At 40.5% G+C, this 19,692-nt stretch overlaps 1 protein-coding gene across 15 annotated transcripts in view; it reads right to left on the reverse strand.

Moving 5' to 3' along the window:
• The window catches only part of ASPH (aspartate beta-hydroxylase), a 205,666-nt gene that overhangs the window by 59,219 nt on the left and 126,755 nt on the right, over positions 1-19,692 (reverse strand). For all 15 annotated transcript variants that reach the window (XM_054590175.1, XM_054590169.1, XM_054590170.1 and 12 more), the window contains 3 exons: positions 16,435-16,520; positions 8,290-8,376; positions 1,560-1,710 (listed from right to left, as the gene is read on the reverse strand). In XM_054590175.1, the coding sequence (XP_054446150.1) occupies positions 1,560-1,710; positions 8,290-8,376; positions 16,435-16,520 (324 nt within the window). The remainder of the gene's footprint in view (positions 1-1,559; positions 1,711-8,289; positions 8,377-16,434; positions 16,521-19,692) is intronic.

Here is a 19,692-nt window from a genome sequence, read left to right on the forward strand (position 1 = left end):
TCTGCATATAGTTCCCTCCTCCCAGGGCCTCCCTTACCAAACTGGCCTCATTCTCACTCAGAGGAAAGGACTAAAGCTAAAGACTGCTGCGGAAGGGGGTTAGATTTAGTCACAGGCAGTCCTTCCCCCACGGCTGGGATAAATAAGGTAAGTGAGGCACTCAGTGCGAAGTTCAAGAGGGTGCCAAAAATTCAGTAATCTAGATGAGAGATTTTTATGTATGCTTCTACATATCAAAATTAATGTAAAATCTCCCAGGCCAGCTAGCTCAGCTGGTTAGAGTGTCATGCTGATATGCCAACGTTGCAAGTTTGATCCCCAGTCAGGACACACACAAGAATCATCCAATGAATGCATAAATGGGTGGAACAACAGACCGATGTTTCTCTCTCTCTCTCTCCTTTCCTCTCTCTTTAAAATCAATTAAGATTTTTTAAAAACTAATGTAAAAATATATGATGAACAAAATATCAAAAATTTAAGGAGAAAGCCAGTAGCCAGTGCTAAACAGAGCTGTACCGGAGCCTGAGGCAAGAGGACAGCTCAGTAATACAGCCTTTGCACCCAAGACGAGTGCCTCCACGTGAGTCCCGGCCCTGCCTTTTCTATGTGGTGTGTGTGCCACATGCTTTTCTTCCGCCAAACTGACAGTAGGAATATAAGTCTTATTGGCCATTTCTTCTGTTTTTTAATTATCACTTGGGTCATCTCCTATGAGAGATTTTGGTCACGTACCAAAGTGACACACTACCTTTAATTCCATTCCTTAAAAAACTGATAAAAGAGTCAGTTGGCCTTGGATATTACTTATATGAGCCTCTCCTAGTGCCATCAATGATTCATTCATGTAACTTACCCAGCCAGCCGAGCACCCACCTTAGCATTGGCTCAGATTCTTCCTTCCCAGTTTACAGAAGACATATTAAGAGGGGCAGAATCACAGCCTGGTTATAATGAAGGTAAGTTACAGCTGGTCTCACAGCCTTTGGCTCTGGGAATCTGGGTCACTACGAGGATATACTTTATGCTGCTCTTTTCAAAGCACTTAGTCATTAAAATTTTTTTTCTATCATTTTCCTTGGTATAGAGTCAAACCTTACAAGTAAAATTTTAGAGTGTCTGGACCTCTTAATAGTTCTCTATAAATATTGTCCCACTGATCAGTTTAACCTCCATGAATCAAGTTGGTCTTATTAAGAGAGAAAAGAATTTAGCATGACAGGTAGAGTTTTTGATTTTAGACCTACTAACTGATTAGCTATAACTCCTTAGGCAAATTACCCAGCCTTTCAGCATCCTGTTTACCTCAGCTTTATAATGGGTTGGGTAGGGTGAGGAGGGAAAGGGGGTAAAAATACCATTGGTATCTTTGTGATTGTCAAGGTTAGGATTATTATTTTATTCTAATAAACAGTCAGGCAAATTGCCTGATACTAGTTATAGAACTCAGGTTTCCTTCCATGTAACTAGACCCTTCTAAGAGTACACGTAGCCCTCAGGCTCTTCCAGGTAAAAGCATGGTATACGCCATTGATTTAGCTTTCCTTATTCTGTCTTACCTAGAAACTGTTGTCTGTCTGACCGCCGCTTCAAACTCAGCCTCACCAGATCCGCGGGGACATCAGGCAGGCTGGCCACCTCTTGGTAGGTCTCGATGGCCCTGCGAAGCACCTCATTGCTCCTTCTCTTCTCAGCCAAATCATCTTCACACTAGAGGAAGTCCCACACTGAGTCAATGTCCCAGGACAAGCTGTATTTGTAGTCACCCAAGATACTCATGAAAAGTTTACTTTTGTACATGCTTTGAAAATTACTCAAGACAGATAAGTTTTCTTTTTATAAAGAGACTAAAATAATACACAAAGAAAAGCAATACAACATGCTATTCTAAAAATGTGGAAGGTTAGCTACTAAGCTACAGACAAGAAAGAGTATCTTAAAAGCAAGACTAACATATGCTAAATGTTGATTTACACCATGTTATACATTAACATTATATAGACAGGACTCCAGTCCACCATTCCTGTTCTTCCATCAGTTTATTCCTATGCTCATTCATTCACTCAACAACTAATACTTTCTGAGAACCAGTCTCCATTCTATACGTGCTGCAGACAAACTGAACAAAACAGACAAAGCCCTTTTCCCATTTTGCTTCATTCTGGAGAGGACAGAAAGATAATACACAAATAAGAGCAGCATGTATCTGATGACCGTAAGTGCTGTGGATAAAATACAAGGCAGGCTCAGCAATGCTGGAAGGGGGGTTGTAGAGAAGCTGTTCATTTAATCAGAATGATCAGGGAGGATCTGAAAGCAAGGGAGCAGAGCATGAGGATATTGGGGGAAGAAAGTCCCAGGCTGAGAGAACAGACAGAGTAAGGGCCGTGAGGTGGAAGTGAGGAATAGAGAAAAGGCTGGTGGTGGAAGCGAGCAAGGAGGAGATGATAGGGATGGGGTGTCAGGTAATGAAGAACCTGGTAAGCTATTTTTAGCTCTACTACACTAACTGTCTGTGAGATGGAAAGACACTGGGATGTTGACATGATCTCAGGAATGTTGGCAGCAATATGGAGAACAGTTGAGGTCAGTGGGGGAGAAGCAGAGAGCCCAGCTGGGATGCTCTAGCTGGATTCCAGACAAGAGGTGATGGCTTTGACTGGGGTGGTGGTAATGGAGGTGGTAGGAAGTGGTTAGATTTTAAATATATTTTGAAGGTTAGAGCCAAAAGACTTGAAGATGGTCTGAATCTAGGGTATGAGAGAAAGGGAGAGACACCTCGGATGAATCATGATTTTGAGCTTAAGCAATTACCAGATGCACTTGTCATTCCCTGAGAATGGGAGGACAGGGAGAGAAGCAGGTTTGCAGGCATACAGAATCAGGAATTCAGCTCTGGACATAGGAAACCCCAATGCTTACTAGGTACCTAAGTAGAGATGCTGGATAAGAAGAATCATACGTGAGTCTAAGGTTGAGGAGGGAGGTCAGGGTAAGAGACATACAATGGAGAATTGTCAAGATAGAGATGGTTTTCAAAGCTAAGAAGCTAGAAGCAGTTCTGAATGTAGACAGAGAAATGACGAGGTCCAAGATCAGAACTCTAAGGAACTGCAGTGTTTCAAAGTCACTAGAGACCAGAAAACAGCAGAAGATGAGCAAAAAGGAGAAGGAGGAAGGAGAAAAGAAAATAACAACAAAAAAGTGGTGTCCTGGAGGCTACATGACAAAGTACCAAGAGGGAGTAAGTAAGCAACTCTATTAGAAGTGGCTGTCAGGGTGGGCAAGATGTTGAATTGGACGGTGTGTAGCCTCTGTTGGTCCTGGCAAAGAATTTCCATGGGACTACTTGGGACTTGTGATGGAATGAAGTAGGGTCGAGGGAAAACAGGAGAGAAGGAGGTGCAGACTGTTCTTTCAAGGAGTTCTGCTGTAAAGGGAAGCAAAGAAATGGGCCAGTAAGTGGAAAGGAATGGGGAGACAAGGGAGAGTTCTTTCTTTCTTTCCTTCCTCCCTCCTTCTCTCCCTCCCTTTCTCCTTCCTTCCTTCTTTCCCTCTCTCTCTCTCTTTCTTTTCGACAATGGAAACAGTATAGCATGTTTCTAAATTGATGCAAAAGACTCCATTGAGAAGGAACATCTGGTGGTGCTGAGGGGGATGTAAAAATTAGAATGATGTCCTCAGCAAGTGAGGGGGGATAGGATAGGGGACCAGAACAGTTCATCCGTGCTAAAAGGAGGGAAGGCAGAGCACATGGGAGCAAATGTAGGTAGGTGGTTAGTGCAGCAGTGGAATCATGTGGAAATTCTCCGTGAATACTTCTTTTTTCTTAGTGAAATAAGCAAGATTCCCAGCAGGAAATCAAGAATGGGGAATGAAATACTAGAGATAGGAAGAGAGAGGAAAATGCATAACATGAATATCAAAATCTCATCAGACTTAGTAGACTAAATTTGGAGACTACATTTAGTTAGATAATAAATGTAGCATATATAATTTTTTCCTGGAATATCCTATTTAATATGTTTACCTTGTTAAAAATAAAGTGTGTGCTGTAGTCAATGTATAGATGCTGCAAAATAAAGCATAACTCCAAAATTGGAGGATGTGGTAAGAAAATGATTCATCCTTTCCTAAGAATCTATTCAAATTGATAAAATATCAATGGAAAGCTTTTCAGAAAATAACACATAAAAAATAACTTGCTAATATGCACTGATTAGAATAAGTCTCCCAAGAATACAAGGGCTAGAGCTGAAGCAGTGGAGATGGAGACAAGCAGACAGATTCATGAAAAAGAAACATTGATAGGACAAAAAAGTCTCTAGATTAGAAAAGAGTGTCACTCTTGCTTGATAGAAAAAAGGCTCAGAGCATAAAATGATCTGTTTAAACCTATAAATGATCTCCAGAATAGACTTGTCTACCAGGAGAGGAAGTCCAATGTCAATGACCCATACTGGTCATCTGGATCATATAGCTTTCCATATATTCATATGCTGGCTTTAAAAAAAAAATTTTTTTTTTAAGGCATTGGTTTGTTTTGAGTTTGGCTGTGGAGAGTTACCTCACCCAAATCATGATGGCTTATAGGTGACTTCATGAAATGCCAGAGCCTAGGCCTGACAGCCTTTGGAGACCATCTAGTTCACAGTCATCACTTGTAGCCTCTTCAAGCTACCAAGAGACCCTGAAACTGGAGGGTCTCTTCAAGGTTAGTGCAAGGACAAATGCCTACCAAGATAATCCTTCTTCACAGAGAGAGGAATATTTAAACTCACTTTGAAAAGAGCAAAAAAAATGATACCTATATGCCTTGTTCTCTTTTCCCCGCCCACCCACTCAAGGTTCTTCATTTTAATAACTATAAACATTTTTACAACTTCTAGAATTGGGAAAATATCAGTATTCAAATGGCACCTGATTCTTTAAAATCTCCTGCATGAACATGATAGGCTTTGTTTGAAAATCAAAATCACACAGATTGATTTTTATCAGTTCGGCATCTGTAGATAAAATAATTTGAGCTGAAGATTGGTTCCAGGACATTAGCATCACAAAGGCTTTTGTTGACTTAACCCACCCACTTTCCTAGGAGATGTGCCATTTTCTGCCTCAGGGACATTAATGGTTCATGTAAAATAATATCATGAATCGAGTTTATGATACAAGATTTTGTGTCGGGGTTCAAGTTCAGAGAAATTGGTCAAAATTGATTTTCACAGTGATCCAAAGACTAAGACTGCTACTTTAGAATGAATGATATAATAATTGTATTTAACTTCATATTGCTGAATTTTTAAAATTTGTTGGGATATTCTAATTACCAGAATTTAATCTGCTAACAAAGAACTAAAAAGTCATCATTTATTCCCCTTTTTAAATCTACCTTCCATTGAATTTTTATTTTTATAACTCCTATGGATTTTAAATTTCCTTTAAATTATTCTATTAAAATTTAATTTACTATGCCTAAATTTAACTTTATGCCACAATAACATAAATACCAGTAATTAACACCTTGTAGTTTAATAGTTTAGAGATAAAAAATAATGTCTGAGGCCTAACTCTCAAATTCCTATTGTTACATGTGGATATAAATACAACAATCACCAAGTGCGAAAATTAGTGTATTTATTTGGATTTTGGTACCCATAATTAATACCACATATAAAGAAAAATTCTAAAGCACAAAACATTTCTGCAATAATTTAATTAACATTTGCATCAATCATTCTCTCTAGCTAATATGCTTACCTTAACTAAATGACTGCCAATACTAGTGTCAAAACACATCACTTATTTCCATAGGCATGATCCTTTGGAAACACATTTTGTCTGGCTTAATAGCAATACAGTTTAGCAATTTTGCAGGACTGCTGACCAAATTAATTTACAAAAATGATATAGTGGCTTTCTTCTAAACCTGGCCTGTAATGTGAATTTGCAATAATTTTTCACAACTGTAATTCATTAAAATTTAATTAATGTGTTTTTAATAGGGAGGTAGGAAGAATTTGAGCATCTGGATCTTCAGTGGCCCTCACTATTAGTTCAGAACAAAATGTACTTGTTTGCCTATAATGTGTGAGTCCCCGTGTGAGTGTCATACGTAACGGACTGTACTGACTCCCTCCAGAGGGATGCTGTTAACTTCCCCATGATCTAGAATATTTTTGCAGCTCTGCATCTATTGTTTCCCAGCAGGCCGATAATCTATCTCAAGCCACCAGGCAGGAGGTTTACTGTCTGACACATTCGTTTATCGACCCTGGATTTACCCTAAGTTCCAGATTCCATAAACCTAATGATCCACTTGACATGTCCACCTGAATGTCTAATAGGCGTCACAAACTTAACAGGACCAAAATCAAACTCTTGATTTTGTACCTTCCCAAGCCTGTCCCTCTACCAATCTTCCTGGTCAGAAACTGGCACTATCCTCTCCTCAGCTGGCCAAACCAGAAATCCAGGAGTCACCCCAGATACTTCTCTTTCTCCCTCTGACCTTACAGGTAATCCTTCATCAAGTCCTTTTGCTTCTGCCCTCTGCCCAGTTCCCAACTCCACGGCCATGACCACGGTCTGAGTCGGGGCATCTCAAGTGTACCTGCCAACAGTCTCCCATTCTTACTTCTACTTTTGACCCCATAATCCATTCTCCACCCAGCAACCAAAGCAAGCTTTACAAAAAAAAAAAAAAAAAAAAATCAGACAGTCACACCCACGCAGACACCCTCCAATGGCTTCCCAGCGCACAGAGCATGCAGTCTGTGAGGCCCTGGCCTCACTTGTGCTTCGTGTCCCTTAGCAGCCCTTCTTTCTGTCCCGGAGCTGCTTATGGCAAGATCGTTTCCCTGCATTATGGCCTTTGCTCCTGCTGCTCCTTCTGCCCTATCAGCTCCTTTCATAACCATCTCATGTCTCAACCACTTGTCACCTCCTTAGAGAGGCCTTTTTTGATCACCTTTTCTTTTTTTATTTTTAAAATGTTTATTGACTTTAGAGAAAGGAATGGAGAGATAAACATCAGTTGGTTGCCTCCCATATGCACCCTGACCAGGGACTGAACTCAAAGCCCAGGCATGTGCCCTGACCAGGAATTGAACCCACAACCCTTTGGTGTACAGCATGATGCTCCAACCAACAGAGCTATACTGGCAAGGGCCTGATTGCCTTTTCTAAAGTGCTTTCTGCTCTGTCACATTACCTGCGGCCTCCAAATCTTAATAGGTATGCTCTTTATTCCATTACCTTCTTTTCTTTATGGCATGTATTATTATGTAAGAGGGTTTAATATTTATTTTTAACACTGTAATATTCTTTGAATATATTTATTTGTAACGACTTTCAAGGCTTTGTTTGAACGTCACCTCTTCAGTAGAGCTTTCCCTGCAACCTGTCCTATATTTCACCTCCCTTACAAATCCTGTGCTGTTCTCTGCTTTACGTTGGTTTTCATTAGCATTTATCACTAGGAAACGTATATATTTTGCTTCTTTGTCTTATGCACTGTCTTTGCCATTACAATGGAAACACCATGTTTTGTAGATGGCTCCACCTGCGGTGCCTAAACAAGGCCTGGCATGTTGTGGGTTTTCACGGAGTAATTTTTGAGTAAGTAGCTTTTACAATGTCTGCCACTGGAATACAAGATCTAACAGGACAGACAATCCCGGGACCTAACACAGGATGTGCACACGGTGGGTCTATGCAGCTACAGATGAATGTGAACACGCTTCATGAAGTGAGGAGCTGGAAAATGGAGAAAGGCAGATAGAAACAGAGATGGTGGAAGGGGGGTTGGGGAAAGGTAGCTGGTGAAAAAGAAGTCACCTGAAAGAAAGCACAGAGGACACAAGTACATTCCACTTTATATTTTTAAAGTTTTTCCTAACAATACTTGCAACCTCTCAAACGGAGGTTCTTAAAGCTCTCAGGAGCCTAACATGAAAATTATACAGTGGGTCTGAATGGAATGGGACGAGGCAGTGATAGAAAAATCAATGGCCAAAGTGTTATTCTTTTCAAAACCAGAGAGATGCCATACTGGTGAGGAGAGGGGGGCAGAAAAATGTCTCTAAATTCAGCTTTACACAATAGCAATAATTGTCGTATTTTAAACAGTATTTATTGCTTGAGTTTATGCAAATGCATGAGAAATTGATGCTGTATAAAAGTTATAAGAAAAAAAGAAAATGCAAATAAATAGTGGGCAGTGAGAAATCCAATTATACAGAACACAAGGACATCAAAAACAGTTATTTAAGTAGAAGGGTTCTAGAATACCTGTGCTTTCCCATATCTCGCCCGTGGACTCTGAGGGTATTTACGAATCAGTTCTTCAAATGCAGCCATTGCTTCCTCAATTTTTCCCTGTTAGGAAGAGGTGATTTCATAAAACAATAAATTTAAATGCATAATGCTATTCAATATGGTATTAAATATTGACCAAGTAGTTCTGTCAAAATTTTCTAGACCCACATTCTGAGTTTAAAGACAGTTTTACCTAAGATTTTTAAAAAATTAACTGTTTTAATTAAATTTTTAAAAAAATTATGGAAACAAAACTAGAAAGAACATAAGTATGCTTTATTTTTTAAAAGACAGAAACCTGACAAATGATAGGAGTCTTTGTTAAAGAAACTGCATTTTCCCTCTATATGTATAATTCCTACATGCATACTTGAAGAAAATATTTAGATTTCAAATTGGGGAAAAACACTGCTGGCAGCTGGAATGCCCTGGGGCCTGTGACGAGAAGTCTGAAGCACCATAAAATGACAGGGACTAAGCATGCAGGATGCGAGGGCCGCTTGGCTGTGATTCCTGTTACCCACTGGACATCAGGGTTGATTTGACTCATCTGGCTGTCGGAGGTGCCTCGCTGCCTCAGTGTCATATGACCCCTCCCAAAGCTCACACAGGCCTTTAAGAAGCGGGGCCGAGCACCTTCGATGGGTCTCTGATCACCAACGCATGGAAAGGAATGGAGGACGTGCAGCAGGTGCACCTGGGGAGGGTCTTGGCATGAGGCGGAGGAACCCTCTCCCCCCTCGTTCCATCCCTGCCATTTCCCTGGGTCACATACGTGTGGCCTGATTTCCAATAGATGGGAGCAAGTCAAGGATATTTGGAGCCATGGGATAGAGACAGATTTTCTGAGTCCGACTTTCCCAGACCCTCAGTTCCCTATAAATTGGTAAATCCATTCATTCCATATGTAAATGCAAGCTCACTGCAGTTTCTATGTTTTACCCCTCATTGAGTCAGTGTTCATACAGCAAAGTTTACCTCCCAGTGTGGCTGTGCAAAGCGAAGTGTACAGCCTACCACTGTTACTTACACCTCTTTCCAAAGACTTGACTAAATAGAGAGGAGTTAGGCAAGCTCCACATTAAAACTCATCATAATCATTCCTTGACCTAGAGGCCATGGAAGAAGGTTCTCTTTACTCTCTCACAAGGGCAATCAATGGCAGTGAGGGGCTGGTGAAAGACACGTGCATCGTGCAGCAGGCTCCAAAGCCAGGCTGAGTGGTGAGAGCCTGGACTCCGCCACTTAGACGGTGTGTGACCTACGATAAGTTACTGATGACTTTGCCTTAGGTGCCTCATCTGGAACAGGGGGATAATGAGGACCCTTGACTATCTCACGGAGCTGCTATAAAGGTCAAATCCAAAAACATACATAAAGAGCTTGTAGACACTACACTACTGTTCCTCTCACAATATTAATTTAAAGTAGTTATTAAGTTCACAGCAAAATTGAGAGGCAAGTATAGAGATTTCACATATACCCCCTAGCCCAACACAAGCACAGACTGCCCCACAATCAACATCCTGCACCAGAGTGCTGTATTTGTTACAATCAATGAGCCTACATTGACACATCATGGTCACCCAAAGTCCATGATTTACCTTAGGGTTCATACTTGGTGCTGTACATTGTTTTGGTTTAGGTAAATGCATACTGTCTGTATCCACCATTATAGTACCATACAGATTAGCTTCACTGCCCTAACATTTTCTATGCTTTGCCTATTTATTCCTCTCTCTCCCACGCCCTGCCCCAACACTCACCCTTGGAAACCACTGATCTTTTTACTGTCTCCATTGTTTTGTTTTTTCTAGAATATTATATAATTAGAATCATATAGTAGGAAGCCTTTTCAAATTAGCTTATTTTGGTTAATAATATGCATTTAAGTTTCCTTCATACCTTTTCATGGCTTGAGAGTACTACTTTTTTTTTTTTTTTTTAGTGCTGAGTAATACTTAATTGTCGTTAACAGTTAATTCATCCATTCACCTACTAAAGGACATTTGGTTGTTCCCAAGTTTTGGCAATTATGAATTAAGCTGCTACACACATCCATGTGCAGGTTTTTGTGTGGATATAAATTTTCAAATCCTTTGGGTAATTAAAGAAGAATGGGATTTCTAGATTGTATAAGAGTATATTTAGTTTTTTAAGAAACCACAAATCTGTCTTCCAAAGCAGCTGTACTATTCTGCATTCCCACAAGCACTAAATGACAGTTCCTGTTCCACATCCTTGCCAGCAGTCGGTGTTGCCAGTGATCAGATTTTGGCCATTCTTATAGGTGTGTAGTGGCATCTCACTGTTGTTTTAATTTGCATTTCCCTGATGACATATGACATGGAACATCTTACGCTTGTCATCTGTATATTTTCTTTGGTCAGGTGTCTGTTAAGGTCTTTAGCTCATGGTTTCTTATTGTTGAATTTTATGAGTTCTTTGTGTATTTTGGAAAATGATCAGTTTTTAAAACCACTACTTTGTTTCTTCTATGAATAATTCTAAAGAGTGAAGAATTCATATAAAATATCTTTTTCTATGTGACTTTCTTCTAACTACCCTGTATTATTTTCCCATGGTTGCTATAACAAATTACCACAAAGTTGGTGGTCTGAAGCAACAAAAATTAATTCTCACAATTCTGCAGAACAGAAGTCCAAAGTCAGTTTCACTGGGCTGAAATCAAGGTTTCAGCAGGACTGCATTTCCTCTGAAGGCTTTGGGGGAGAATCTGTTGCTTGCCTCTTTCAGTTTCTGATGGCTGTTAGCATTCCTGGGCATGTGGCTACATCGTCCTAGTCTGCCTCCATTTCACATCACCTTCTCCCCCTGCGTAGGTTTCTTCTTTTCTATCTGTATCAAATCTCCATCTGCCTCTTTATTGAAAGGACAAATTGGGGGCCTATGATGACTAATTTTTTTGTGTCAAAATATGGGCTAAGGGATGTCCAGATAGCTGCTAGTACATTATTTCTAAGTTTGTCTGTGATGGTGTCCCGAGATTAGCATTTGAATCAGCAGAGGAAATAAAGAAGACCATTCTCATCACTGGGGTAGGCATCACCCAATCTGGAGAGGTCGTGAATAGAACAAAGAGGCAGAGAAAGGAGAATTCACTCTCTTTGCTTGAGTTGAGACATACACCTTCTCCTGTCCTCAGACATAGGCGCTCCTGAGTCTCAGATTGAGACCTACACCATCGGTGCTCTGCTTCTCAGTTCTTCAAACTCAAACTCAGTTACACCACTGGCATTCCTGGTTCTACAGTTTGCAGATGGCAGGGTGTGGGACTTGGTCTCCATATATCATATGCCCTATTGGTTCTGTCTCTCTGGAGAACCCTGGCTATTACAGGGCTTACCAGGATAATCCAGGAAAACATCTCCTTCATAGTTACATGCAAAAGCCCTTTTCCCAAATAAGCTAACATTTACAGGTCCAGGGGCTAGAACATGATTATCTTTGGGGGAAGCCACTTTTCAGCATACCAGAGCCTACCCTCTGGCCCCCAACAATTCACATCTGTCTCACAGAAGATTTACCCATTCCAGTATTGCCAAGGTCTCCAATACTACATTATCAACTCAGATTTGAAATCTCATGTAAATCTCATTAACTCCAAAGTTTCAAATCTCATCATCTAATTCATCCAAAGCATGGATGGGTGAGACTCTATTTATAGTCCATTTTGGGGTAAAATTCTTATCCATCTTCAGATCTGTGAAAGTAGAAAATGAATTATCTGTTTCTAATACACATGGTGAGATAAGCACTGGATAATGTTTATAGATATTTATAGTCCACGGATGAAAGCAAGGTATCACTGATTCCAAGCAATTTCAAGATACAGCAAGGCAAAGTCCATTAGATTTCCAAGGTCTGTGGCTCCACGCTCTGCCCTCCTTGAGTCCTCTGCTCTGGCTTCCTTGTCTCTGGCCTCTGAGTCCGAGGCTCTGCCTACAGAGTTATCTTTCCTTTCTATTGAAAGGGTAGCATGGGTTTGCAGTTGGTTAGTTTCCTTGGCTTGTTTCTTGCCTATAGAATGTTGAGAGTCTGTCAGCCTTTTTTTCAGTATGTCCTGTCTCTTTCACTTCAGTGCTTCTGCTGGTATTACATTCTCAAAAACCTTATAGGTCTCTTGTGTATGTCTCAGAAATACACACCATTAGACAAGAGTCACAGACCCTCCCAGGATAATCCCATCTCTATTCTTGGCTTCTGATGAGATGGTTGAGTGGATCCAAGAGTTACATATCTAATCTCTTCAGGAAAAGGATGTCTAGTCCCACCTTTGAATTTCTCTCCGAAGTATGCTTTTCTAATAGTGCATTTCCTAATTTTGTCATCTTTAGAAATATGGACAGGCTGAGAAATTCCCAAATTATCATGTCTTGTTTTTTATTTCCTTAATTATCTCTTTCCTTTCATATTTTACTATAAGCAGCAGAAAGAAATTAGGCCATACCTTCAACACACTACTTGAAAAAACCTCCTCAGTTAAATATCGAAGTTCATCATTTAGAAGTTTTGCTTCCAAAGGACTACAAGATACAATTCTGTTAAGTTTTCTGCCACCATGTAACAAGAACTACCTTTTCTCTAGTTTTCAATAACATGTTCCTCATTTCCTTCTGGGCCCTTGCCAGGGTGCCTTTACTGTCTATATCTGGACTCAGATTAATATATTTTGTTTGTAATGATATATGCATTCTCTAAAAGAATAGGAGCTTTCTCTACTGTGCCCCTCACTTCCTTTGGGTCCTCACCAGAAGCAGCTTCAACGTCCGTATTTCTACCAACGGTCTGCTTAAGATAATCCAGGCTTTGGCTTCTTAAAATTTTTCCAGCCTCTACTCCTTATACAACTCCAAAGTCACTTGCACATTTCCAAGTATTTGCTACAGCAGTACCCCACTGCTCAGTATTAGTTTTGTATAGCTGCTATAACAAATTAGCACAAACTTCATGGCTTAACACCACAGAAAGTTATTCTCTCACAGTTCTGGAGAACAGAAATCCAAATCAGTTTCACTGGGCAGAAATCAGGATGTCGCAGAGCCATGCTGCCTCCAGAGGCTCCAGGGGAGAATCTGTCCCTTGCCTCCTGACAGCATTTCTTTACTTGTGGATGCCTTTCTCCAATCTCCACTTTTGTCTTCATCTTGCCTCCTCCTCTCTGTGTGTGTCTTTCTGTTTCAAATTTCCTTCCACCTCTTTTTTATAAGAAAACATACGATTGCATTTACAGCCCAACTGGATAACTGAGCCCATCTCTACATTTCAAGATCCTTAACATAATCATACCTGCAAAGACCCATTCTCCAAATGGAGTAACAGGTCCTTAATAGACATAAGGAGATGGATATCTTTGGGGGACCATTTTTAGCCTTATGCAACTTAAAATGCAAATGTTAAGGCTCTACTTGTGAAAGTCATGCTAAATACACCATTACCAGATTTGAAATATAGGAATAACAATATTCATAATAAATTTGCTAACGTATTTTGTTTCTGTTTGACATTTCCTTAGTTGGCCATCAAGGTCATAAATACAACAGAATATTTTGGCTCTGTCCTAGATGTCCTTTGGATCCCCTTATGACAGAGGCTTCATGACCTTCTTAAGAAGGTACTATCTGTCAAAGTAAATGTGTTTGCTCTTACTGTGAAAAAATTTCCCTTCCCTAGGTTCTTACTAGAGAACATATCTCCTAACACTATTATGATATTCTTATTTTAAAAAACTCAACTGCAAGAGACAATGCTTGTAAAAATTGTCTGAAAGTCATCTGTTCTTCAATATACCTTATATTTTATCTTAAGACCAAGACAGTTCATTGGAGAGACGTGTACTTGGGACCCACTGTTCTGGCATGAGGCCAGTGGTATGCAGGACAGTAAGCGATGCCCCTGCAGAGGAAGACTCTGTGGGTGGGACACGAAGGGAGAGGCGGTGCAGTCAGTCCATCATTAGACCCTTTACAAAAATCTACAGCAAGATGGTTCTCTGTGGACCTGGTGCAGATCAGCTGTTCTGATGAACAGGCTTCGTCTTGCAGTGCAATGGCGCTCCCCTCATTCTGCCTACAGTCTGTTTCATTCCTAGCACTGTTTATAGCCCGTGGGGTGACCGTTCTCGTGTTGGCCTTATTCTGGCTTCAAGTTTTCTTCTCTCTCTCTCTTTTTTTATTTCACTTATAAAACAATAAATAATAATAATAATAATAATAATAGATGAATCCAACAAATAAACAAACTTTCAGCATATAATTTCAAATGTTTTTCTTGAGGTGAAAAGGAGTTTTAAATAATAAATATTATATTTTTAAACCAGATTATTGAAGTAGGTTCTGATCTATACATTTTTGAAGGAAAAAAAAGTGACCTCATTACTTCATATGGCACAGTATTTGAAGCTAGAACGTGGGCTGAGACCAGGCTTCCTCTGCCTAGGGCTTGCCTCAGCCACACCTTTACCTTCCAAGTGCAGTCGCTTGAATCATTTGCTATAAAACAACCCAAAAAGACTTAATTATGCTGATAACTCAGTCACTGATTTGGCTTCCTGATGTTTCAGAAGCAAGAATTGCCTATGTTGCCTCTTCTTCCTCCTTCATGTACCCTGTTATAGACACAGGGTACTCCTTGAAGAAAGCATCATAAGTTCTCCAAATAAGCAAAAACCAGAGAATACCCCATTGATTGCTCCAGCAGGTTTATGTCCCACTGAACTATCTGCCTCTTGGCAACTAAGCCCTTCTTTATCACTCATTATAATTACATAAAAGTCCTTCTCTAAAACTTTTTGTTCTTTATCTCAGAAATCACCTATGAATAGGCATTCCACATTTGCGTACATGGTATTTAGTAGACAGGAAGTGGAGAAAGACAAACAAGGTAGTAGAAAAAGAAGATTCCTGCTTCACTTCTATTAAGAAATGCAAATTTCCTGAAAATAGTAGGTGGCTTCATTTTATAAAGTTGAACAAGGTATATTCAGAAATTCCCCATTCCGTGGGGTTAATTTACTGAACAATGGCTTAGCTGCAATATTCTTTGGAGTTACAACATTCTTATTGGCTGGTAATGAGAGCAAGCAAAACCTTGCCTTATGCTCACATGGAACCCTTCATGCTTGCAGGTACATACATTCCCAAAAAATGTGTGAGAAACACATTCTTGTTTCACATCAGTTTCTAATGTGGGTATTTTTATTTTTTATATTGTTGTTGCTTATTTACTTACTGTCCCAAGGTCCTTTTCTTGGCAGCCAATGTCTACTGATAAAAAGAGCATATTACAGGAAAACTAATGAGCATTATACTGAGTATAAATTCAAGTACAGAGTAGAGAAAGAGAAATTTCCCTGAAGAAGGTGATTAAGTGAAGGTGTCATTACATACATTAAAATAAATACTTGACCCGATAATTAGATGAATATGATGAGTTAAGAGAGCTAACTTCAAGCTAGTTGTCAATTCACTGTTTTCAAAAATTGCAATATCTAGAAACAAATCCAAGTGAGATTTCAAATTAACTGATGATAAAGCAAAATATAAAAGCCACCCTGAAACCCCAAGTGAGACGAATGTTAAACCTAATGCCATTTCACCTAACAGTAACTATCCTAACAGTACAGGACTTAACTATTTTTTATCTTTTCAGTTGAGATGCTATAAAATTAAAACCTCCACTTATATGATACTTGACAATATTGATACTTTATTTCCCCTGCTCTCATTTGATTTTTTTACAAAAACCAAATAGGAAGTATGATTATTATTTTTCTCATTTTTTAAAATAAGAAGCTGAGGCTCAGAATGGCTAGCGATTTGCCCAAAGCCACATGCTAGAACGTGATGGAGGTGGGCTGACTCCCAGGCAGCTGCCCTGGCGGTAAGCTCTGTTTCTCTCTGGCCATTACAGCTGCAATTTTTTTTTCCCATTGATTCATTTCACATAGAATGCTGATGTCCCTGGGAGAAAACCCACTCTATTCAAAGGTTGTTGCTCATAACATTTTTTTTTTTTAACAAATCAAGAGTAATGCTGGAGTTTATGTAACAACTAAACCATTGCATGTTTCTGCGTAAAACAAAAACATCAACCTACCCTTTTACGGAGTTTTTCTGCAGCATCAAGTTCAGCTTTAATAGTCTTATCAAATTTATTTAATAGTTTAGGCTTCTTTTTCTTAACTGAAAGAAAAAAGAGGTTTTTATTTTTTATTTTATTTTTGTCTAGAAATAGTTATCAAGAATAGTGATTTACAAGTAGAGAGAAACCTAGCGTTGGTCCCAATGCTACAACTGCAAGCACAAGCTCACTGCTGGCTCACCTTCCCATCCACAGCGTGACACAGTCAGTACGCTCAAAGGTGTTGCTAGGGGACTGTGTGAACAGTGGTATACCTAGTTTCTGGAATGAAAATGGTAGGTGCGCCTTCTAAACTCTTAGGTGCAACTTCTTGGCTAAGTCCAAAGGACTGCTTAAAACAGTTTTTGTATATGTCTATAATGTTTCTGATCAGGTAAATACAAAAAGAGGAAGCTACTCTCAATGGTGCCAAAATTTCTTAGTTCAGCACTCAAGCCCTTCTATTGCATCACGGACCAAATCCCTCTGGCTATAGCCTACCCTTCAGCCCAAGTGGACCATCCCATGTTCCTCAAATAAGCTTTGTGCCATTTTTGATGCTACTCCCCCATATTAAGGCCTATTCCTATGGTTGTCAGTTGAAAATATGCCTGTCCTTCAACAACCAGATCAAAACCATACTCCTTATAGTTTCTCAACATATCACTCATGCAACCAGCCTCTCTTTTTCTCCCCCTCTCCACCCCACTCCTAAATAAAGTCCACAGCACCCTCCCTTCTCGCATGTGGCTTTTCTTAAAAACATTTGTGTACTTCTTTGTCCCTGTCCAAGCTATAAGCTCCTGCAGAGTGGTCCCATGTCTTAGAGCAAACTGAATTTTTTCATGCTCCCTTAGCATGAAGTCACAGCCAGCAGGTGAGGGGTGTGTCCTGTGGGTGCGTGCGTGGCAGTGTCTATGGATGGAATAGATGTCAAGGGCTCCCTGGAAACCCAGAGGAAATAATCCTGTCTGAGAGCACAGGAAAGTGACAAAAACAAAAACTTGAAGGGGAGGCTGGATGTTCCAGACAGAAAAGGGGAAAGTGATGGGGAATGGGGAGGAGTGGGAGGGATAGAGAGAAATGAGAACAGTCAGAAGAAAACTTCCTCAATGTTCTGACATTAAACCTACAAATTCAATTACTTCTGCTCTTTCCTGTCACAAAGGAGGAGGGGGCTCTCCTTCCGAATCCTTCCGAAGGTTAACCCCTCCACATGCGCACCTGCCCCCTTCTTCTACATTTCCTCTGAATGCCTCCACTCTCCAGCTCTCTTCTGAGCCCCTGTCATCCGTGATTAGCGCTGAAGTCTCTGCCGTCTCAAAGCAAACCAACCAACCAAGCCAGACAAACGTCAGCCTACCCTCCTCCCCTTGCTCTCCTCTCATTGCCCGCCCCTCATGCCGGCCTCCGTCTCAACCCACACTGCTCCCCCGACACATGGGCAAAAGCAATCTTCCAGAAGGAAGGGAAGCTCCATAGATAAGAGATGGCAGGGATCTGAGTCCCAGCTACGTCACATTCCAGTATGTGACCTAAGTCAAGCTGGCACTAAACTTTCGTGGCTCTCATCTATAAAATGTGGGTAGCGGTTTGAGAATTAAGTTGATATTGTACAAGAGCAAATAGTACAGTGCCTAGCATATAGTAAGTGCTCCATACCTGGGAGCTAATAATGGCTATAGTCTTCTCTACAGGTTCATCTCCTGTCCTACCCAACCAGGTCCTTCTGCAGCATCTGACACATTGACTCCTCCCTCCTTCCTGAAATGATCCCTTTCCTTGACTTCTGTGCGGTCTGCTCTCCTAGTTTTCCTCCTTGGTCTCTGGCCTCTCCATTTCCTACTGGTCTCCTCTGTGGCTCCTGCCCTCTGCTCCTCAAGATCCTCCCTGGGATCTTGAGCTCTTCAGGATCAGCCTCCGGTACTCTAAATGGGTTTGACTGCTTAATTTCCAAATTGAGCAACAAATTAACTAGTTAATTTTCTCCTGCATTACAAAAATCGTAAGTCCAAGTCTCTATAATTTCTGGCACAGATATCTAAACATCGGGAGATCAGAAGTGGAAGGAACATGTGGAGTTATCCAAATGAAGATCGAATGGAATTGCTATTTTACTTTTTAAAATTTTTTTAGCATTTACACTGCCAGGTTGCCAGTCTCCATAGTTGGTGCTTTACATATGCCTCCTTTTATTCTCTCAACTTCCCAGACACAGAAAATTTAACTTCACAGACTGAAGTTCCAAAAGAGTCAGCCTCTTGACACCTCCCCTCTCTCATCTGCCCAAGAGGAAGGGGATACTTGTTTCCAGGGAGGCTCCTTGGAAACTCTTAGCCTCCTGCCTCTCCCCACAGGGAGGTGGTGTGACTTATACGATTACTGAGTTGGGGGAAGGGGCACGCTTGTGTGGCTGAGTCCCTTCCCTCTTCCTAATCCTAGGAGCAAACACCTTGCACTGAGCATCCTACAGGGAGGGGCCCCCACGCAAGAGAACTAGCGCTGTTCCATGCTGCCTGGAGTGGGCGGGCATGTCTAATTCTGGGGTTCAAAGAGAAGAAACCTATTATTCCTGCTCATCTCGGCCTCATCCTATCCTTTAAATCGGCTCTCATTAGTAATAAAACTGACACTTGAATCACCTTCCCTTTATTTCATTCCTTGTCAATTTCTAAAGTTGCTACGCTCTTTTGTTCATTCCACCTTCCTCTTCTCCCATCCCTGAACTCTCAGGCCCTCTATTGTTGAAACACATAAGTGCCTAATGCAGAGGGTGAAAAAATAGTTGATAACTGGCATTTTCCACTTTGTCTTTAGACATTAGCATACACGCTGAGGATATGGAAAATGAAGTGACTTTTGACTGAGCTGTGGATTTACAGCAGTGAGAGCTATCTCATCATCTCAGCACTGGCTTATGGCTCTCAATTGCTCATTTTGGTTTTGCAGAAGTGTCTGTCAGCAACATGCGGGCGGGACTCAGGCATGCATCTGAGCAGAGGGTTTTAAAGCTAGCATCATCGGTTTCCCCAGATACATGTTCTATGTTATACAGTTAAAATTAACAGGAGATTCTTTATAAGAAAAAAAAAAACCTGTTGGTAGTTCAGGGACTCCAAAGTAGTCAACATTAACATAATGTGCTTGCTAAACAGCCAGCCTTGATTTTAGTGTCAAAATATTTTAATATCATCACAAAGATAGACAAAATATTAAAAATCTCACAACAACACC

This window comes from Pteronotus mesoamericanus, unplaced genomic scaffold, assembly GCF_021234165.1.
Source record: "Pteronotus mesoamericanus isolate MK-2021 breed Mesoamerican mustached bat unplaced genomic scaffold, CSHL_Meso_final scaffold_174, whole genome shotgun sequence".
Taxonomy (NCBI): Eukaryota; Metazoa; Chordata; class Mammalia; order Chiroptera; family Mormoopidae; genus Pteronotus; species Pteronotus mesoamericanus.